The 23755-nt window shown below is 47.1% G+C and overlaps 1 protein-coding gene across 1 annotated transcript; it reads left to right on the top strand.

The window, feature by feature from the left end:
• Positions 1-22685: 22685 nt before the first annotated feature.
• On the top strand, positions 22686-23755 carry LOC147974714 (uncharacterized). Its single transcript, XM_087520120.1, has 3 exons — positions 22686-22934; positions 23198-23263; positions 23306-23755. Exons 1-3 carry the CDS (start codon positions 22686-22688, stop codon positions 23753-23755), a joined length of 765 nt encoding a protein of 254 aa, XP_087376246.1.

The raw sequence follows: 23755 nt of genomic DNA, 5'->3' as shown, positions 1-23755 counted from the left end.
TGGATAGCATAAAGGGATACCTCGGTGAAGCTGCTTATATATTGGGCATCAATATCTATAGAGATAGATCAAGACGCTTAATTGGACTTTCACAAAGCACATACCTTGACAAAGTTTCAAAGAAGTTCGAAATGGATCAAGCAAAGAAAGGGTTCTTGCCTGTGTTACAAGGTGTGAAGTTGCCCGACCACTGCAGAAGATAGAGAGAAGATGAAAGATGTTCCCTATGCTTCAGCCATAGGCTCTATCATGTATGCAATGCTGTGTACCACCCCTGATGTGTGCCTTGCTATAAGTTTAGCAGGGAGGTACCAAAGTAATCCAGGAGTGGATCACTAGACAGCGGTCAAGAACATCCTGAAATACCTGAAAAGGACTAAGGATATGTTTCTCTCGTTTATGGAGGTGACAAAGAGCTCATCGTAAATGGTTACGTTGATGCAAGCTTTGACACTGATCCGGACGATTCTAAATCACAAACTGGATACGTGTTCACATTAAACGGTGGAGCTGTCAGTTGGTGCAGTTCTAAACAAAGCGTCGTGGCGGGATCTACGTGTGAAGTGGAGTACATAGCTGCTTTGGAAGCAGCAAATGAAGGAGTCTGGATGAAGGAGTTCATATCCAATCTAGGTGTCATACCTAGTGCACCGGGTCCAATGAAAATCTTTGGTGACAATACTGGTGCAATTGCCTTGGTGAAGGAGTCCATATTTCACAAGAGAACCAAGCACATCAAGAGATGCTTCAATTCCATCCGGGATATAGTCCAGGTGGGAGACATAGAAATTTGCAAGATACATATGGATTTGAATGTTGCAGACCCGTTGAATAAGCCTCTTCCACGAGAAAAAACATGATTAGCACCAAGGCTCCATGGGTGTTAGAATCATTACTGTGTAATCTAGATTATTGACTCTAGTGCAAGTGGGAGACTGAAGGAAATATGCCCTAGAGGCAATAATAAAGTTATTATTTATTTCCTTATATCATGATAAATGCTTATTATTCATGCTAGAATTTTATTAACCAGAAACATAATACTTGTGTGAATACATAGACAAACAGAGTGTCACTAGTATGCCTCTACTTGACTAGCTCGTTGATCAAAGATGGTTATGTTTCCTAGCCATTGACATGAGTTGTCATTTGATTAACAGGATCACATCATTAGGAGAATGATGTGATTGACTTGAACCATTCCTTTAGCTTAGCACTCGATCGTTTAGTATGTTGCTATTGCTTTCTTCATGACTTATACATGTTCCTATGACTATGAGATTATGCAACTCCCGTTTACCGGAGGAACGCTTTGTGTGCTACCAAACGTCACAACGTAACTGGGTGATTATAAAGGTGCTCTATAGGTGTCTCCGAAGGTACTTGTTGGGTTGGCCTATTTCGAGATTAGGATTTGTTACTCTGATTGTCGGAGAGGTATCTCTGGGCCCTCTCGGTAATGCACATCACTTAAGCCTTGCAAGCATTGCAACTAATGAGTTAGTTGCGGGATGATGTATTACAGAACGAGTAAAGAGACTTGCCGGTAACGAGATTGAACTAGGTATTGAGATACCGACGATCGAATCTCGGGCAAGTAACATACCGATGACAAAGGGAACAACGTATGTTGTTATGCGGTCTAAGCGATAAAGATCTTCATAGAATATGTGGGAGCCAATATGAGATTCCAGGTTCCGCTATTGGTTATTGACCGGAGACGTGTCTCGGTCATGTCTACATAGTTCTTGAACCCGTAGGGTCCGCACGCTTAAAGTTTCAATGACGGTTATATTATGAGTTTATGGTTTTTGATGTACCGAAGGTTGTTCGGAGTCCCGGATGTGATCACGGACATGACGAGGAGTCTCGAAATGGTCAAGACATGAAGATTGATATATTGGAAGCCTATATTTGGATATCGGAAGTGTTCCGGGTGAAATCGGGATTTTACCGGAATACCGAGGGGTTACTGGAACCCCCAGGGGGCTTAATGGGCCATAGTGGGCCTTTGTGGAGAAGAGGAGAGGCGGCCAGGGCAGGGCCGCGCGCCCCTCCCCCGTAGTACGAATAGGACAAGGAGAGGGAGCGGCACCCCCTTTCCTTCCTCTCTACCTCCTCATTCCCCCTCCACTCCTAATCCAACAAGGAAAAGGGAGGGAGTCCTACTCCCGGTGGGAGTAGGACTCCTCCTAGCGCGCCCCTCCTGGCCGGTCGCACCTCCCCCTTGCTCCTTTATATACGGGGGCAGGGGGCACCCTAGATTCACAACAATTGATCATTTGATCTTTTAGCCGTGTGTGGTGCCCCCGTCCACCATAGTGCACCTTGATAATACTGTAGCAGTGCTTAGGCGAAGCCCTGCGTCATAGAACATCATCATCGTCACCACGCCGTCGTGCTGACGAAACTCACCCTCAACACTCGGCTGGATCGGAGTCCGAGGGACGTCATCGGGCTGAACGTGTGCTGAACTCGGAGGTGTCGTACGTTCAGTACTTGATCGGTTGGACCGTGAAGACGTATGACTACATCAACCGCATTGTGCTAACGCTTCCGCTTTCGGTCTACGAGGGTACGTGGACAACACTCTCCCCTCTCGTTGCTATGCATCACCATGATCTTGTGTGTGTGCGTAGGAATTGTTTTGAAATTACTACGTTCCCCAACAATGTTGTGATGTGATATGGTCAAGACGTGATGAGATATAAATTGTTGTATGAGATGATCATGTTTTGTCAAAGTTATCGGCAACTGGCAGAAGCCTTATAGTTGTCTCTTTATTGCATAAGATGCAAGTGCCAAGTAATTGCTTTACTTTATCGCTATGCGATACCAATAGTTGCAAAAGCAATAGTTGGCGAGACGACCATGTGACGACACATTGATAGAGATCAAGATGATGGAGATCATGGTGCCATGCCGGTGACGATAGAGATCATGACGGTACTTTGGAGACAGAGATCAAAGGCGCAAGATGATCATGGCCATATCATGTCACATATTTTGATTGCATGTGATGTTTATCCTTTATGCATCTTATTTTGCTTAGTTCGGTGGTAGCATTATAAGATGATCTCTCACTAAATTTCAAGGTATAAGTGTTCTCCCAGAGTATGCACCGTTGCGACAGTTCGTCGTGCCGAGAAACCACGTGATGATCGGGTGTCATAAGCTCTACGTTCACATACAACAGGTGCAAGCCAGTTTTGCACACGCGGAATACTCAGGTTAAACTTGACGAGCCTAGCATATGCAGATATGGCCTCGGAACACTGGAGACCGAAAGGGGAGAGTGTTGTCCATTGAAAACTACTCCATCTCACGTGATGATCGGACATGGTTTAGTTGATTTGGATCACGTGATCATTTAGATGACTAGAGGGATATCTATCTAAGTGGGAGTTCTTAAGTAATATGATTAATTGAACTTTAAATTTATCATGAACTTAGTCCTGATAGTATTTGCATATCTATGTTGTAGATCAATAGCTCGCACATAGCTTCCCCGTTTATTTTTGATATGTTCCTAGAGAAAAATAAATTGAAACATGTTAGTAGCAATGATGCGGATTGGATCCGTGATCTGAGGATTATCCTCATTGCTGCACACAAGAATTATGTCCTTGATGCACCGCTAGGTGACGGACCTATTGCAGGAGCATATGCAGACGTTATGAACGTTTGGCAAAGCTCAGTATGATGACTACTTCATAGTTTAGTGCACCATGATTTACGGCTTAGATCTGGGACTTCAAAAATGTTTTGAACGCCACGGAGCATATGAGATGTTCCAAGAGTTGAAATTAGTATTTCAGGCTCATGCCCATGTCGAAAGGTATGAGACCTTTGACAAGTACTTTGCCTACAAAATGGAGGAGAATAGCTTAGCTAGTGAGCATGTGCTCAGAATGTCTGAGTGCTACTGTCGGTGTCAAAACTGGCGGATCTCGGGTAGGGGTCCCGAACTGTGCGTCTAAGGTGGATGGTAACAGGAGGCAGGGGACACGATGTTTACCCAGGTTCGGGCCCTCTTGATGGAGGTAATACCCTACGTCCTGCTTGATTGTTCTTGATGATATGAGTATTACAAGAGTTGATCTACCACGAGATCGTAGAGGCTAAACCCTAGAAGCTAGCCTATGGTATGATTGTATGTCGTCCTACGGACTAAACCCTTCGGTTTATATAGACACCGGAGGGGGCTAGGGTTACACAGAGTCGATTACAAGGGAGGAGATCTACATATCCGTATTGCCAAGCTTGCCTTCCACGCCAAGGAAAGTCCCATCCGGACATGGGACGAAGCCTTCAATCTTGTATCTTCATAGTCCAACAGTCCGGCCAAAGGATATAGTACGGATGTCCGGAGACCCCCTAATCCAGGACTCCCTCAATAGCCCCTGAACCAGGCTTCAATGACGATGAGTCCGGCGCGCAGTTTTGTCTTCGGCATTGCAAGGCGGGTTCCTCCTCCGAATACTCCATGGAAGATTTTGAACACAAGGATAGTGTCCAGCTCTACAAAACAAGTTCCACATACCACCATAGATAGAATAATATTTCCACAAATTTAATCTGCTGACACGTTTTGACAGCATGACATCACGCCATGGCCCGGTCATTATTCGAACCGTTTTTCTCAACTAGCACCGCACATATCGCGAGGCAGTTTTCTTGACACGTCTTGTCAAAGCAGAGATCGTGTTCCCCTTATTACGGGATTCTCATCAATACGGACGTGGGTAACCCAACCGCGCCATCAATTACGACGCTTGGGGAATAAGCGATTTTACCAGGCAAGTGGGGAGGCACATCGCCTCTTCCGCCCTTATAAAATGATTAGGATTCACTCTTTTCACCCACGCCTTCTTCCTCCTTGCTTACCCATTCTCGCACACTCGAGCTCCAGCGCCCAAGTTCGCGTCTTTGTTCTCAAACCACTCCAAGCATGTCTGGAGCGGGAGGCAAGTGGATGGTCTCCTCCGTCACGGAGGAGAACATCACAAAGTTACGGGAAGCCGGATATCTGGCCGCGGATATCGCGCACCGGCTGCCAGATGTAGGGCAGATCATCCCTACGCCCGAACCCCATGAGAGGGTACTTTTTCTTACCCACTTCGTCCGCGGACTAGGATTTCCTCTCCACCCGTTTGTCCGCGGGCTCATGTTCTACTACGGGCTGGATTTTCATGATCTGGCCCCCAATTTCATCCTCAACATCTTGGCGTTTATCGTCGTGTGCGAGGCCTTCCTCCGCATCAGGCCCCATTTCGGCCTGTGGCTGAAGACCTTCAATGTCAAACCGAAGGTGGTGGTTGGCCAGCAAGGAGAGTGCGGAGGTGCCATGGTGGGCAAAATGCCTAATGTCACCTGGCTCGAAGGCTCCTACGTGGAGACCATAAAGGGGTGGCAATTGGGGTGGTTCTACATCACCGAGCCACGCGACACCAACTAGGTGGCGGCCCCCAAATTTCGATTTGGAATCCCCACACGCCTCATTTCCTGGAAAGAGAAGGGCCTGTCCTGGGGTTCTTCGGTAGAGCTGACCGGACTCCAAACCTACATCAGGAACATGATGAGCAAGAAAATCAAGCTCGTCAACGTGGTCCAGGTCATGCTCTTCCGCCAGATTCTCCCGTGTCAACGACGGGCATTCAATTTGTGGGAGTTCGACCCGGCCAAGCACCAGACGCTGCGAGAGCTCTACGACACGACGCACAAGGACGTCTGGAGGGTGCTGTTCAAGGGCGCCGAGGTACCTCCTTCCCTCACTGAGGACCGCGGACTCAGCGCAAAGTGCCATGCCAATCCGGTAAGTTTTGATATCTCACAGGGTATGTATTTGCCCCAGTTAAATCATGTGCGGGATCTAAGCTTCCATGTCATTAACAGGACTAGATAAAGACAGCGGAGGAGCTCGATTGCCAAGCCCCCCTGCCTGAAGATCCTGCAGATGCTCTCCTAACGGAGATGCTGGCTCCAGCACCTTACGAGGTGCCGGCGAAGAAGACCAAGAAGAAGGCCACATGGACCCGAAAGGGTCTCCGGCGCAAGGTTGTATCGGACTCATCGTCCAATGACTCCGACGCGCCCTCCTCCCATGAAAATGAGGAGGAGGAGGAAATTTCTCCCCCCTTGTCCGGGGGAGACAAGAAAAGGAAGGCCGACCCAATCGGGGAGGCCGAAGGGTCCAAGAAGGGAAGGACCCTCCCTCCGGACTGCTCCACGACGGCCGCCTACAGCGGCGACGAGTGGCTACCCTGGGTCAAGCCCCTGGCGAAGTCGTAAGTATCCGGACACCATAGTAATTCATGGTATGTTTTATTGCACTGCTTCTCCTCATGCCGAACATGATTATGCAATCCGTCCCGAGCTCATCTTGACGTATCTTCGTCGAGCGGTTCATTGGACTCGTCGGATATGAACAGCGGTTCTTTTCCGACCGCCTCCACCCCTCGCCCTATGGACAACATTGAGGTGTTGTCTCGAAAGGCACTGAGCTGAGGGGAGGTGGTCCTGGGGGCGCCTCGAGGCGACCTCCCGGACCCTGGGCGCAAAGGGAGCAAAACTCCCACGGGCTCCGAGTTCGGCCCCCAGCCAAACACTGCGCTGGAACCTTCGATGGTTCCGGACTCCGGCAGGCGATCCCCCGTTAAGGGGGGCCAGGCGCCCGTGCCGGTGTCCTCTGTCCATCCAGAGGCATCGGACAACTTGCTGGAAGCGCTTTGCGGCGCTTCCATCGACGAAGAGCACCGCACTATCATGAGTGCGGTGATCGAGAAAGTTTAGTCCGCCAAAAATGGACTGACCGAAGCTTGCGCCAGCCTCCTAACAAGCTTTGAGGTAAGCAATCAAAATATAAGAAAATATTACCGCATAGATAGTAGCCCCTGATGCTCTGTTCGGTGTTCGAGAAGAAAGGCCGAATAGAGAATCAAATGATGACTCAGGAGTCTAATCAGAATATATCTATGTGTATGTGCAGGCGTCACTGCTGGCCGCTGCCGCAAGTACTGCGGAGGTCTCTGCACTGAAGCCGGACCTGGAGCGGTCTGAGAACGAGCTCAGCCTTATCAAGAGGCAGCTCGAGGAGAACAAAGGTAAGCAATACCTTGTCTACGCTTTTTAAAAAGAAGTTCGGTTGTAAAATAATAGGATCATCATAAATTTGCCAGGGGCCACGACCGAAGTGGCGACCCTAAAGAAGGCATTGTCCGAGGCCAAAGACAAAGCGGCCAAGGAGCGCATCGAGCAGGAGAAGCAAGAAGCCCGAGTGGGTGAGGTGCAGCAAGAGCTCGAGGCTCTCGCCAAAAAACATGAGTCCTTGGAGCTTGACTCCAAGACGCGAGAGTCCGAGCTCGCGCAGGCGCTTGAAGGCGCCCGGAGCGCCAAGGCTGAAGCCCACAAGGCCCTCTAGGAGATTGATGCGGTGAAGAAGATAGCAGCGGGTAAGGCATTCATTATGCAAAGCAAGCATGTGGAGGAAACTTTCCTTTTACTTACCCGAGTTCGGAGCTCTCCAGGAGCATTCGCAGATCTTCCCCGCAGTGTACTGGGTGCCTTGGAGTTTTACCGAGCTCAGGAGGGGAGCTCGACGGAAAAGTTGTTCTGGTCTCAGTATACTGGGACCGAACACCCAATGCCCTTGAGCGACCAGCTGAAGCAATTGGTCGAGCTTCACAAGGCGGCTGAACAGGCCATGAGGGGCCTTATAGTCCGGATGTGGCCTGGCGAGCCCCTGTCGGGTAGCTACTTCGGTCTGGTGAGGCGGCTTGTGGAGACCTGCCGATGGCTTGAAGTCATAAAGCGGTCTGTCTGCATCGAGGGTGCGCGCAGGGCCTTTGCCCGGGCGAAGGTGCACTGGGCGAAGCTGGACGCCGTGAAGCTGGTGAAGGAGGGGCCGCCGGAGGGCAAGGAGCATTGCTGCCCCGAGATGTATTATGAGAGTGTCCTGAAGGGTTCTCGCCTTGTGGTGGATGAATGTGCCAGGGATGTAATTTTTGAATGAACGTGCTCATGTGATCCTGTAATGTGAAACAAGTTCATCTGCGCTATGCAATGCTTTTTTCAATTTAAAATATTACCTTATGTGCGGCCGTTTATAACATCTGAGAGTTGGCCAGTCGTCGGCTTTTGCCCCCATGTAACTAGTATTGGGGTGTTTAGGATAAACCTGATCACTCTTTACCCCAATTTTGGGTCCTTCAAGGGAGGTGTTCAGCGCAACGAACCAGGCAATCAGACTATAAGGCTTTATCACTCTCACTTAGCCATAGAAGTCTACAATTTTAAACTTTGGCGAAGCCCCTAGTATTCGGAAGCCCGAATTTGGGGCGCTATACACGCCTAAGCCGGGCAAGGCCGACTCCTCGCCCGAAGCGGAAAAGTCTTTAAGGACTTGAGACCTCTCGAACAGCGACCAGTCTCTCGCCTTATCATGACAGTCAGTTTTCGGCTTTCTCTACTGAGGTGCTCGTCCGGAAGAACTGGGACACAATCGCAGTAGTTCTCCCACCGCTACCTTAGCCGATATAGCGGAACGTAAGGTACCAAAGCATGGGAGCTGGGCAAACCCAACTATTGACCCAAGACTTGATTCGGAGCTGATGCATATAATGTTATAAGTTCGGGGTGCCGCACTGTCGAAAGTGTTCGGACTTCTCGCGTCGTATTATGGGGTAAACGAAAGCCCCTGGCGTACTGACCGTACCCGAATGTACGTGTGCGAATTGTCTTGAATGGACGTATAAGAAAAAAGGGGATGAATAATGCAATAATAGACTAATGCTATGCATTATTATTTAAATAATACGTCGAAGCGTATTGGTACAAGTAGTGCAATAAGCAGAAAGTAGGACTATTTGACATGTCCTATCCAAGGGCAAGCTGTGTATGGATAGTAGAAAGCGGGTATATCGATTAATATTAGAGACCACCTGAGGGTTCCCGTGTACATCTTAGCTTCTTGCCGCCTTGGTTGTTCCTTCCCGTAATGTGTCTGGCAATCGTACTGCCGGAAAGGCCTTCCAGAGAGGTAGGTCCTGAAAGAGAAAAAATGATAAAGGTATACAGCCCCTAGGGCGGTTAAGCCGCATTGCGGGACGTGCCCTGATCGTGCCCCCGCCTATGTCCATGGTATTTTCAGTGCGTAATTATGTACGCGCGGCACGGATTTCATTGCTTGACCGGGACTGGGACGGGGCCGAATTTCTAGGCGAGCTCTGTGCGTGCCAGGCGATCCTGTTGCAGCTTACTCCGGACTCGCTTGAAGGTGTCCGGGGGCTGTATCGCCGAATTAGTGGTTTTCCTTAAAAGGCTGCTTTGTGCTTCTGCTGCGAGGGCCGCAGTGTGCTCCTCCGTGCGGAGCGAGCGTTCTGTGTTCCCGTTCACTGTTATGACCCCCCTAGGTCCTGGCATCTTGATCTTGAGGTATGCGTAATGCGGTACTGCATTGAATTTTGCAAATGCGGTTCGCCCGAGCAGTGCGTGATAGCCACTGCAAAACGGGACGATATCGAAGATTAACTCCTCGCTTCGGAAGTTGTCCGGATCCGAAGACCACTTCCAGTGTGATTGAGCCCGTGCAATGGGCCTCTACTCCTGGGATGACGCCCTTAAAGGTGGTTTTCGTGGGTTTGATCCTCGAGGGATCGATACCCATTTTTCACACTGTATCCTAATAGAGCAGGTTCAGGCTGCTGCCGCCGTCCATAAGGACTCGAGTGAGGTGAAATCCGTCGATGATGGGGTCTAGGACTAGTGCGTCGGATGCGCCATGACGGATACTAGTGGGGTGGTCCCTGCAGTCAAAGGTGATCGGACAAGCGGACCATGGGTTGAACTTTGGAGCGACAGGCTCCATCGCATAGACGTCCCTTAGTGCACGCTTCCGCTCCCTCTTGGGAATGTGGGTTGCGTATGTCATGTTCACCGTCTTAACTTGTGGGAGGAACCCCTTCTGTCCTCCCATGTTCGGTGGCCGGGGCTCCTCCTCGTCATCACCATGCAGCCCCTTGTCCTTGCTTTCGGCATTTAACTTGCCGGCCTGCTTGAATACCTAGCATTCTCTATAGGTGTGATTGGCTGGCTTGTCGGGGGTGCCGTGGATTTGACACGAGCGATCCAGTATGCGATCCAAACTGGATGGAGCCGGAGTACTTCTTTTAAATGGCTTTTTCCCCTGACCGGATCTAGAGCCTCTGAATCCGGCATTGACTGCCATATCATCGGTGTTATCGCCGTTGTTGCGGCGCTTTGGTCTGTTATGACATGGTCTGCCGTTGGCATCTTTGGTATCTGAAGTGCCCGGATTCCTTGATGCGTTGTTGCTGCGAGCTAGTCAGCTATCCTCGCCCGCGCAAAAGCGGGTCATGAGTGTCGTGAGGTCTGCCATAGACTTCGGCTTCTCCTGGCCAAGGTGGCGGGCAAGCCACTCGTCGCGGATGTTATGCTTGAATGCCGCTAGGGCCTCTGCATCCGGACAGTCGATGATTTGGTTTTTCTTGGTCAGGAACCGTGTCCAGAATTGCCTGGCCGATTCCACTGGTTGCTGAGTTATATAGCTCAAGTCATCAGCATCCGGTGGTCACACATAAGTGTCCTGGAAGTTGTCAAGGAATGCGTCTTCCAAATCCTCCCAACTGCCGACGGAGTCTGCTGCCAAGCTATTCAGCCAATGCCGAGCTGGTCCTTTGAGTTTTAGTGGGAGGTACTTGATGGCATGTAGATCGTCACCGCGAGCCATGTGGATGTGAAGGAGGAAATCCTCAATCCATATAGCGGGATCTGTTATACTATCATACGATTCGATATTAATGGGTTTAAAACCCTCCGGGAATTCGTGATCCATAACTTCATCAGTGAAGCATAGGGGGTGTGCGGCGCCTCTGTGCCGGGCTATATCACGACGCAGTTCATATGAGTCTTGTCTGCTGTATTTGGCCCGGCCGGATTTACCTTTGGTGTATCCGGCACGACGATCATCGTCCCGTGTTGGCGCGCGCGCCCGTGACCCGTATATTGACCTTGCAAGTTTTGCCCTGCTGTCCAATACGTCTCGCAGGTCCCGTGTGTTGCGGCGGGGTGTAGGCTGAACTTTAGGCTGAAACGCCTTTCTGGCTCGGCCACGCGGTGGCCGGTCAGCCGCATCATACACTGGTGATGGAGGTTTCAATGCTTCCTCCTCTAGGTGAGGTAGCAACCTGCGTTTTGGGTAACGCTTGGAGGGGCGCTCGAGTTTGTATTCCTCGGCCGCAAGGACTTTGGTCCATCTGTCTGCTAGCAAGTCTTGATCGGCTTGAAGCTGTTGTTGCTTTTTCTTCAGGCTATTTGCTGTGGCCATAAGCCGGCGCTTGAAGCGCTCCTGCTCGACAGGATCCTCAGGCACGATAAATTCTTCGTCGCCGAGGCTCACCTCGTCTTCGGAGAGAGGCATATAATTGTCCTCCTCCGGTTCTCCATCTGCCGCCTGCTCTGGAGGGCTAGCTTGTTCATCCTCCCGCTCTACATCGTGCTGGAGGGGATTGTGGTTGTCTTCGGCACTATCTGGAGTGTTATTATCTCCTGTTCCGGTATCACTACTTTTGCTGTGGCGGGACTTAGAGCGGCGCCGCTGACGTTGGCGCTTGGGTTGCTTCTTAGAGGGGTCATCCTCCGTTGTCTCGTTGCCATTGCCTTCTTTGGGGGTGTCCACCATGTATATATCATATGATGAGATGGCGGTCCAGCGCCCTGTGGGCGGTGGTTCCTGTCCGTCTCCTGCATCGTCGTCCAGACCGTCGATGTCTTCAGAGTGAAGTCGAGCATGTCGGTTAAATCGTCGACAGTGGCTACTAAGTGGGTGGTGGGTGGGCAGCAAATTTCTTCGTCGTCTGCATCCCATTCTAGCCGGACATAGTTCGTCCAAGGTTCTCCTGACAAGGAGAGATACCTTAATGAATTTAGCACATCGTCGAAAGGCGAGTGCTAAAAGATATCCGCGGAGGTGAACTCCATGATTGGCGCCCAGTCGGATTCGATAGGCACGGATGCAGGCGGCTCGGAGTCCGTGGCCGGAGACGAATCCAGTGGTTCGGCGACACGGCTCTCGTAAGGGGTGAAGTCAGTATCCGACTCCATCGCCACTGAGAGTGCGGCCTCCTTGGCGGGATCTATCCCTCCGTCCTTGGATGGCGCAATTTGCTCCGGATTGAAGGCCGGAGTAGTTGCAGATGCGATCTCCCGAACACTGTCCGACGGCAGAGTTACGTCATGCTCGTCGTGACTGTGCGGCGCACCTGACACGGGCTCGAATCCGTCGAAGATCAACTCTCCGCGGATGTCGGTAGTGTAGTTTAAGTTTCCGAATCTGACGTGATGGCCAGGGGCGTAGCTCTCGATCTGCTCCAGATGGCCAAGCGAATTGGCCCGCGGTACGAAGCCGCCGAATACGAAGATCTGTCCGGGGAGGAAAACCTCACCCTGGACCGCATCACTACCGATGATTGGAGGGGCCATCGAGCCTTACGGTGACGACACAGTGGAACTCTCAATGAAAGCACCAATGTCGGTGTCAAAACCGGCGGATCTCGGGTAGGGGGTCCCGAACTGTGCGTCTAAGGTGGATGGTAACAGGAGGCAGGGGACACGATGTTTACCCAGGTTCGGGCCCTCTTGATGGAGGTAATACCCTACGTCCTGCTTGATTGTTCTTGATGATATGAGTATTACAAGAGTTGATCTACCACGAGATCGTAGAGGCTAAACCCTAGAAGCTAGCCTATGGTATGATTGTATGTCATCCTACGGACTAAACCCTCCGGTTTATATAGACACCGGAGGGGGCTAGGGTTACACAGAGTTGATTACAAGGGAGGATATCTACATATCCGTATTGCCAAGCTTGCCTTCCACGCCAAGGAAAGTCCCATCTAGACACGGGACGAAGCCTTCAATCTTGTATCTTCATAGTCCAACAGTCCGGCCAAAGGATATAGTCCGGCTGTCTGGAGACCCCCTAATCCAGGACTCCCTCAGCTACAATCTCTTGAATCAAGTGGGAGTTAATCTTCCAGATAAGATAGTGATTGACAGAATTCTCTAGTCACTATCACCAAGTTACTAGAACTTCGTGATGAACTATAATACGCAAGGGATAATGGAAACGATTCCCAAGCTCTTCATGACACGAAAATCGATGAAGGTAGAAATCAAGGAAAGCATCAAGTGTTGATGGTTGACAAGACCACTAGTTTCGAGAAAAGGGCAAAGGGAAGAAGGGGAACTTCAAGAAGAACGGCAAGCAAGTTGCTGCTCAAGTGAAGAAGCCCAAGTCTAGACCTAAGCCTGAGACTAAGTGCTTCTACTGCAAAGGGACTGGTCACTGGAAGCAGAACAGCCCCAAGTATTTGGCGGATAAGAAGGATGGCAAAGTGAACAAAGGTATATTTGATATACATGTTATTGATGTGTACTTTACTAGTGTTTATAGAAACCCCTCGGTATTTGATACTAGTTCAGTTGCTAAGATTAGTAACTCGAAACGGGAGTTGCAGAATGAACAGAGACTAGTTAAGGGTGAAGTGACGATGTGTGTTGGAAGTGGTTCCAAAATTGGTATGATCATCATCGCACACTCCCTATACTTTCGGGATTAGTGTTGAACCTAAAATAAATGTTATTTGGTGTTTGCGTTAAGCATGGATATGATTGGATCATGTTTATTGCAATACGGTAATTCATTCAAGTCAAAGAATAATTGTTGTTCTATTTACATGAATAAAACCTTCTATGGTCATACACTCAATATAAATGGTTTATTGAATCTCGATCGTAGTGATACACATATTCATAATATTGAAGCCAAAAGATGCAATGTTAATAATGATAGTGCAACTTATTTGTGGTACTGCCGTTTAGGTCATATTGGTGTAAAGCACATGAAGAAACTCCATGCTGATGGGTTTTCGAAATCACTTGATTATGAATCACTTGATACTTGCGAACCATGCCTCATGGGTAAGATGACTAAGACTCCTTTCTCCGGAACAATGGTGCGAGCAACTGACTTATTGGAAATAATACATACTGATGTATGCGGTCCGATGAGTGTTGAGGCTCGCGGCGGGTATCGTTATTTTCTGACCTTCACAGATGATTTGAGCAGATATGGGTATATCTACTTGATGAAACATAAGTCTGAAACATTTGAAAAGTTCAAAGAATTTCAGAGTGAAGTGGAAAATCATCGTAACAAGAAAATAAAGTTTCTGCGATCTGATCGTGGAGGAGAATATTTGAGTTACGAGTTTGGTCTTCATTTGAAACAATGCGGAATAGTTTCGCAACTCACGCCACCTGGAACACCACAGCGTAATGGTGTGTCTGAACATCATAACCGTACTTTATTAGATATGGTGCAATTTATGTTGTCTCTTGCCGATTTACCACTATCATTTTGGGGTTATGCATTAGAGACAGCTGCATTCATGTTAAATAGGGCACCATCTAAATCCGTTGAGACGACGCCATATGAACTGTGGTTTGGCAAGAAACCAAAGTTGTCGTTTCTTAAAGTTTGGGGTTGCGATGCTTATGTGAAAAAGTTTCATCCTGATAAGCTCAAACCCAAATCGGAGAAATGTGTCTTCATAGGATACCCAAAGGAGACAGTTGGGTACACCTTCTATCACAGATCTGAAGGCAAGACATTCGTTGCTAAGAATGGATCCTTTCTAGAGAAGGAGTTTCTCTCGAAAGAAGTGAGTGGGAGGAAAGTAGAACTTGATGAGGTAACTGTACCTGCTCCCTTATTGGAAAGTAGTTCATCACAGAAATATGTTCATGTGACTCCTACACCAATTAGTGAGGAAGCTAATGATGATGATCATGTAACTTCAGATAAAGTTACTACCGAACCTCGTAGGTCAACCAGAGTGAGATCTGCACCAGAGTGGTACGGTAATCCTGTTCTGGATGTCATGTTACTTGACCATGACGAACCTACGAACTATGAGGAAGCGATGATGAGCCCAGATTCCACGAAATGGCTTGAGGCCATGAAATCTGAGATGGGATCCATGTATGAGAACAAAGTACGGACTTTGATTGACTTGCCCGATGATCGGTGAGTCATTAATAATAAATGGATCTTCAAGAGGAAGACATGCACTGATAGTAGTGTTACAATCTACAAAGCTCGAATTGTCGCAATTTTTTTTTCGACAAGTTCAAGGTGTTGAGTACGATGAGATTTTTTCACTCGTATCAATGCTTAAAAGTATGTCCGATCATGTTAGCAGTTGCCGCATTTTATGAAATCTAGCAATTGGATGTCAAAACTGCATTCCTTAATGGATTTATTAAAGAAGAGTTGTATCTGATGCAACCAGAAGGTTTTGTCGATCCTAAAGGTGCTAACAAAGTGAGCAAGCTCCAGCGATCCATCTATGGACTGGTGCAAGCATCTCGGAGTTGGAATATATGCTTTGATAAAGTGATCAAAGCATATGGTTTTATACAGACTTGCGGTGAAGCCTATATTTACAAGAAAGTGAGTGGGAGCACTACATCATTTCTGATAAGTATATGTGAATGACATATTGTTGATCAGAAATAATGTAGATTTTTTTGGAAAGCATAAAGGAGTGTTTGAAAAGAGTTTTTCAAAGAAAGACCTCAATGAAGCTGCTTACACATTGAGCATCAAGATCTATAGAGATAGATCAAGACGCTTGATAAGTTTTTTTTTCAATGAGTACATACCTTGACAAGATTTTGAAGTAGTTCAAAATAGAACAGTCAAAGAAGGAGTTCTTGCCTGTGTTGCAAGGTGTGAAGTTGAGTAAAGACTCAAAACCCGACCACGGTAGAAAATAGAAAGAGAATGAAAAGTCATTCCCTATGCCTCAGTCATAGGTTCTATGAAGTATGCTATGTTGTTTACCAGTCCTATTGTATACCTTAGCATTTTTTGGCAAGGGAGTATAATAGTGATCTAGGAGTAGATCACTGGACATCGGTCAAAATTATCCTTAGAGGACTAAGGAAATATTTCTCGGTTATGGAGGTGATAAAAGAGTTCGTCGTAAAGAGTTATGTCGATGCAAGCTTTTTACATCGATCTATATGACTCTAAGTCTCGATCTGGATACATATTGAAAGTGGGAGCAATTAGCTAGAGTAGCTCCGTGCAGAGCATTGTAGACATAGAAATTTGTGATATACATATGAATCTAAATGTTGCAGACCCGTAGACTAAACTTCTCTCACAAGCAAAACATGATCACTCTTTGGGTATTAATCACATAGCGATGCGAACTAGATTATTGACTCTAGTAACCCCTTTGGGTATTAGTCACATGGAGATGTGAACTAATCACATAAAGATGTGAACTAGATTATTGACTCTAGTGCAAGTGGGAGACCGAAGGAAATATGCCCTAGAGGTAATAATAAAGTTATTACTTATTTCCTTATATCATGACAAATGTTTATTATTCATGCTAGAATTTTATTAACCGGAAACATAGTACATGTGTGAATACATAGACAAACAGAGTGTCACTAGTATGCCTCTACTTGACTAGCTCATTGAATCAAAGATGGTTAAGTTTCCTAGCCATGGACAAGAGTTGTCATTTGATGAACGGGATCACATCATTAGAGAATGACGTGATTGACTTGACCCATCCGTTAGCTTAGCACGATGATCGTTTAGTTTGTTACTATTGCTTTCTTCATAACTTATACATGTTCCTATGACTATGAGATTATGCAACTCCCGATTACCGGATTAACACTTTGTGTGCTACCAAACATCACAACGTAACTGGGTGATTATAAAGGTGCTCTACAGGTGTCTCCAATGGTACTTGTTGAGTTGGCATAAATCAAGATTAGGATTTGTCACTCCGATTGTCGGATAGGTATCTCTGGGCCCACTCGGTAATGCACATCACTATAAGCCTTGCAAGCATTGTAACTAATGAGTTAGTTGCGGGATGATGTATGCTACGTCTTGAACTTGCGTTGGTTTTCCCCGAAGAGGAAGGGATGATACAGCAGAGTAGCGTAAGTATTTCCCTCAGTTTTTGAGAACCAAGGTATCAATCCAGTAGGAGGCCACGCTCAAGTCCCTCGTACCTGCACAAAACGATAGCTACTCGCAACCAACGCGATTAGGGGTTTTCAATCCCTTCACGGTCACTTACGAGAGTGAGATCTGATAGATATAATATTTTTGGTATTTTTGGTATAAACATGCAAAGTAAAAGGTAAAGGCAAAGTAAAAAAGCAAAGCAAGATTAAAGTGATGGAGATTGATATGATGAGAATAGACCCGGGGGCCATAGGTTTCACTAGTGGCTTCTCTCAAGAGCATAAGTATTCTACGGTGGGTGAACAAATTACTGTTGAGCAATTGACAGAATTGAGCATAGTTATGAGAATATCTAGGCATGATCATGTATATAGGCATCACGTCCGTGACAAGTAGATTGAAACGATTCTGCATCTACTACTATTACTCCACTCATCGACCGCTATCCAGCATGCATCTAGAGTATTAAGTTAAAAACAGAGTAACGCCTTAAGCAAGATGACATGATGTAGAGAGATAAGTTCATGCAATATGAAATAAACTCCATCTTGTTATCCTCGATGGCAACGATGCAATACGTGCCTTGCTGCCCCTTCTGTCACTGGGAAAGGACACCGCAAGATCGAACCCAAAGCTAAGCACTTCTCCCATGGCAAGAACTACCAATCTAGTTGGTCAAACCAAACGGATAATTCGAAGAGACTTGCAAAGATAACCAATCATACATAAAAGAATTCAGAGAAGATTCAAATATTATTCATAGATAGACTTCATCATAAACCCACAATTCATCGGTCTCAACAAACACACCGCAAAAAGAAGATTACATCGAATAGATCTCCACAAGAGAGGGGGAGAACTTTGTATTGAGATTCAAAGAGAGACAAGAAGCCATCTAGCTACTAACTATGGACCCGAAGGTCTGAGGTAAACTACTCACACTTCATCGGAGGGGCTATGATGATGTAGAAGCCCTCCGTGATGACGGCCCTCTTCCGGCGGAGCTCCGGAACAGGCCCCAAGATGGGATCTCGTGGATACATAAAGTTGCGGCAGTGGAATTAGGTTTTTGGCTCCTGTTCTGATCGTTTGGGGGTACGTGTATATATATAGGAGGAAGGAGTACGTCGGTGGAGCACCGAGGGGCCCACGAGGTAGGGGGCGCGCCCTAGGGGGGCGCCCCCCACCCTCGTGACCTCCTATTTGACTCCTTGGAGTAGGGTCCAAGTCTCCTAGATCACGTTCGATGAGAAAATCACGTTCCCGAAGATTTTATTCCATTTGGACTCCGTTTGATATTCTGTTTCTCCGAAACACTGAAATAGGCAAATAACAACAATTCTGGGCTGGGCCTCCGGTTAATAGGTTAGTCCCAAAAATAATATAAAAGTGGAAAATAAAGCCCAATATAGTCCAAAATAGTAGATAATATAGCATGGAGCAATCAAAAATTATAGATACGTTGGAGACGTATCAATGTATTATGGAACGAGTAAAGAGACTTGGCGGTAACGAGATTGAACTAGGTATTGAGATACTGTCGGTCGAATCTTGGGCAAGTAACATAGTGATGAAAAAGGGAACAACGTATGTTGTTACGCGGTTTGACCGATAAAGATCTTCGTAGAATATGTGGGAGCCAATATGAACATCCAGGTTCCGCTGTTGGTTATTGACCGGAAACATGTCTCGGTCATGTCTACATAGTTCTCGAACCCGTAGGGTCCGCACGCTTAAAGTTTGGTGACGATTGGTATTATGAGTTTTTGTGTTTTGATGTACCGAAGGTAGTTCGGAGTCCCGGATATGATCACGGACATGACAAGGAGTCTCGAAATGGTCGAGACGTAAAGATCGATATATTGGACGACTATATTCGGACACCGGAAGTGTTCCGGATGGTTTCGGAGAAAACCGGAGTGCCGGAGGGTTACTGGAACCCCCCGGAAGAAATAGTGGGCCTTATGGGCCTTAGTGGAGAGAGAGAGAGGGCTGGCCTAGGGAAGGCCGCGCGCCCCTCCCCCTCTAGTCCGAATTGGACTAGGAGAGGGGGCGGCGCCCCCCTTTCCTTCTCCCTCTCCCCCTTCCTTTCCCCCTCCTAGTAGGAGTAGGAAAGAGGGGAGTCCTACGCCTACTAGGAGGAGGATTCCTCCTCCTGGCGCGCCTACAGGGGCCGGCCGGCCTCCCCCCTTGTTCCTTTATATACGGGGGCAGGGGGCACCTCTAGACACACAAGTTGATCTATTGATCTATTCTAGCCGTGTGTGGTGCCCCCTCCACCATAATCCACCTCGATTATATCATAGCGGTGCTTAGGCAAAGCCCTGCGTCGGTAGCATCATCATCACCGTCATCACGCCGTCGTGCTGATGAAACTCTCCCGTGAAGCTCTGCTGGATCAGAGTTCGTGGGACGTCATTGAGCTGAACGTGTGCTGAACTCGGAGGTGCCTTGTGTTCAGTACTTGGATCGGTCAGATCGTGAAGACATACGACTACATCAACCGCATTGTGCTAACGCTTCCGCTTTTGGTCTACGAGGGTACGTAGACACACTCTCCCCTCTCGTTGCTATGCATCACCATGATCCTGTGTGTGTGTGTGTGCGTAGGAATTTTTTGAAATTACTACATTCCCCAACAATCTTTTGTAATTGTGAGCACTCATTAAAATATGACATGTTAAAAGGTTGATGTTGGACAAGGAAGACAACATAATGGGTTATGTTTTCTTATATCTGAAATAAAGTATATTGTCATGGATCATCCAACATGTTGAGCTTGCCTTTCTCCCTCATGCTAGCCAAATTCTTTGCACCAAGTAGAGATACTACTTGTGCTTTCAAACATCCCTTAAACCAGTATTGCCATGAGAGTCCACCATACCTACCTATGGATTGAGTAAGATTAAGTAAGTTGTCATCGGTGCATGCAATAAAAATTGCTCTCTAAATATGTATGATCTATTAGTGTGGAGAAAATAAGCTTTATACGATCTTGTGATATGGAAGTAATAAAAGCGACAGACTGCATAATAAAGGTCCCTATCACAAGTGGCAATATAAAGTGACGTTCTTTCGCATTAAGATTTTATGCATCCAACTATAAAAGTGCATGACAACCTTTGCTTCCCTCTGCGAAGGGCCTATCTTTTATTCTTGTCTTATACCTTATGCAAGAGTCGTGGTGATCTTCACCTTTCCTTTTTTACATTTTATCCTTTGGCAAGCACATTGTGTTGGAAAGATCCTGATATATATATATACCCAATTGGATGTAAGGCATCATGAACTATTATTGTTGACATTACCCTTGAGGTAAAAGGTTGGGAGGCGAATCTATAAGCCCCTATCTTTCTCTGTGTCTGATTAAAACTTTGAACCCATAAATATCGCGTGAGTGTTAGCAATTGTGAAAGACTAAATGATAGTTGAGTATGTGAAGTTTGCTGAATCAAAGCTCTGACATAGACTCTTCCTGAAAATAAGATGAATTGTAATTTTTTGATGACTAATAACACGGTTTGTTAGTTCTCAAGAAATTTTATGATCTATACTTTAACATGTGAATAGTTTGTTACTTGATCATGAGAAGTTTTATGAGTTGAGCTACTGTTATGATATATAATGATGCTAGAAAAGGTGATTGAAATTATCATTGATCAAACTTGTGCACCTGCTAGCATTCACACTTCATAAATTATTTCTTTTATCATTTACCTACTCGAGGACGAGTAGGAATTAAGCTTGGGGATACTGATACGTCTCCAACATATCTATAATTTATGAAGTATTCATGCTATTATATTATCTGTTTTGGATGTTTATGGGCTTTACTAAACACTTTTATATTATTTTTTGGAACTAACCTATTAACCGGAGGCCCAGCCCAAATTGCTGTTTTCTTGCCTATTTCAGTGTTTCGAAGAAAAGGAATATCAAACGGAGTCCAAACGGAATGAAACCTTCGGGAGAGTTATTTTTGGAACGGAAGCAATCCAGGAGACTTGGAGTAGACGTAAGGGAAGCTTCGAGGAAGCCACGAGGCAGGGAGGCGTGCCCTACCCCCTGGGCACGCCCCCCATCCTCGTGGGCCCCTCGTGGCTCCCCTGGCCGACTTCTTTCGCCTATATATGTCCATATACCCTAAAAACATCAGGGAGCAGAATATATCGGGAGTTCCGCCGCCAAAAGCCTCCGTAGCCACCGAAAACCAATCTAGACCCGTTCTGGCACCCTGCCGTAGGGGGGAATCCCTCTCCGGTGGCCATCTTCATCATCCCGGTGCTCTCCATGACGAGGAGGGAGTAGTTCACCCTCGGGGCTGAGGGTATGTACCAGTAGCTATGTGTTTGATCTCTCTCTCTCGTGTTCTTGATTCGGAATGATCTTGATGTATCGTGAGCGTTGCTATTATAGTTGGATCTTATGATGTTTCTCCCCCTCTACTCTCTTGTGATGAATTGAGTTTTCCCTTTGAAGTTATCTTATCGGTTTGAGTCTTTAAGGATTTGATAACACTTGATGTATGTCTTGCATGTGCTTATCTGTGGTGACAATGGGATATCATGTGATTCACTTGATGTATGTTTTGGTGATCAACTTGCGAGTTCTGTGACCTCGTCAACTTATGCATAGGGGTTGGCACACGTTTTCGTGTTGACTCTCCGGTAGAAACTTTGGGGCACTCTTTGAAGTTCTTTGTGTTGGTTGAATAGATGAATCTGAGATTGTGTGATGCATATCGTATAATCATACCCACGGATACTTGAGGTGACATTGGAGTATCTAGGTGACATTAGGGTTTTGGTTGATTTGTGTCTTAAGGTGTTATTCTAATACGAACTCTTGAATAGATCGATCAGAAAGAATAACTTTGAGGTGGTTTCGTACCTTACAATAATCTCTTCGTTTGTTCTTCGCTATTAGTGACTTTGGAGTGACTCTTTGTTGCATGTTGAGGGATAGTTATATGATCCAATTATGGTATTATTGTTGAGAGAACTTGCACTAGTGAAAGTATGAATCATAGGCCTTGTTTCTTAGCATTGCAATACCGTTTACGCTCACTTTTACCACTTTCTACCTTGATGTTTTTATATTTTCAGATTACAAAAACCTTTATCTATCATCCATATTGCACTTGTATCACCATCTCTTTGCCGAGCTAGTGCACCTATACAATTTACCATTGTATTGGGTGTGTTGGGGACACAAGAGACTCTTTGTTATTTGGTTGCAGGGTTGTTTGAGAGAGACCATCTTCATCCTACGCCTCCCACGGATTGATAAACCTTAGGTCATCCACTTGAGGGAAATTTGCTACTGTCCTACAAACATCTGCACTTTGAGGCCCAACAACGTCTACAAGAAGAATGTTGTGTAGTAGACATCACCATGCACGACAGTGCCGTTGGTGGCCACTCCGGGTCGACAGCCACGTATCAACGCATTAAGAAGCTGTTCGAGTGGAAGGGCATGAAGCAGGACGTCGACGACTACATGCGGCAATGGCAGGTTTGCCAGCAAGCAAAGCATGAGCTGCGCAAACCAGCGGGAAAAATTGGCACCATTCCCCATTCCCACGGCTCCATGGCAAGATCTGACAATGGACTTCGTCGAGGGTCTGCCCAAATTTGAGGGGTATGACGCAATCATGGTGGTGGTCGACCGCTTCACCAAGTTCGCGCACTTTGTGCCATTGCGACATCCGTTCACGGCGACACATGTGGCAAAGGTGTTCTGGGACAACATTGTCAAGCTGCACGGCATCCCTTCATCCATCGTGTCCGATTGCGACAAGGTGTTCACCAGTGTGCTCTACTGCACTGCTACCATCCGCAGGCTGACGGACAAAGTGAGCGCGTGAATCAGTGCGTGGATATGTACCTGCGCTGCGCTGTCCATGATACTCCGCGACAATGGCATCGCTGGCTGCCCTCCGCAAAGTTCTGGTACAACTCCGCTTCCACTCCTCTTTGGGTTGCTCTCCGTTCAAGGCGTTGTACGATGTTGAAGCAAACGAGGGGAGCATGGCCACCTGGCCGGCAACACAAGCAACCTTGACGGATCGGGGAACAGTGAGACTGGACATTGCACAAGGACAACTTAAGAATGCAGTTGACTCGGGCGCAGACTAAGTACAAGAAGTTTGCAGACCGGAATCGCACCGAGCGCGTCTTCCAGGTTGGTGATCAAGTGCTCCTGAAACTCCAACCTTACATGTAGAAATCTGTGGCCAGCCGCCCTTGCGCCAAGTTGGCATTCAAGTTCTTCGGGCCCTTCTCCATCATCGCCAAGATCGGTCCCTCGGCATACAAGCTGGAATTGCCTTCCGACAGTCGCATCCATCCCGTGCTCCATGTTTCCCAACTGAAGCCCTTCACACCCAACTATACACCAGTGTTCTCTGAACTACCTGCGACTGCAGACTTGTCGGCAGTGGATTCCATGCCTGCGGAGATATTGGACAGAAGAATGAAACGAGGTGACGCTCCGGTGATTCAGGTTCAGGTGGCTTGGGACACAACTCCGCCATCAACAACCTGGGAAGATTATAAGGTACTTCGACAGCGCTACCTGCTGGCCAAAATCTGGGACGACAGCACCATCGAAGAGGGAGTCACTTCTCAAGATGGGGAGAATGTCACATCGGTAGTGCACGCCACCACCGCGTGA

The sequence above is a fragment of the Triticum urartu genome, chromosome 4A (assembly GCF_056163025.1).
Source record: "Triticum urartu cultivar PI428250 chromosome 4A, HENAU_Tu73, whole genome shotgun sequence".
In the NCBI taxonomy this organism is placed as follows: domain Eukaryota; kingdom Viridiplantae; phylum Streptophyta; class Magnoliopsida; order Poales; family Poaceae; genus Triticum; species Triticum urartu.
Note: the sequence above shows the minus strand (reverse complement) of the source record. Positions and strands in the feature narration are given on the sequence as shown.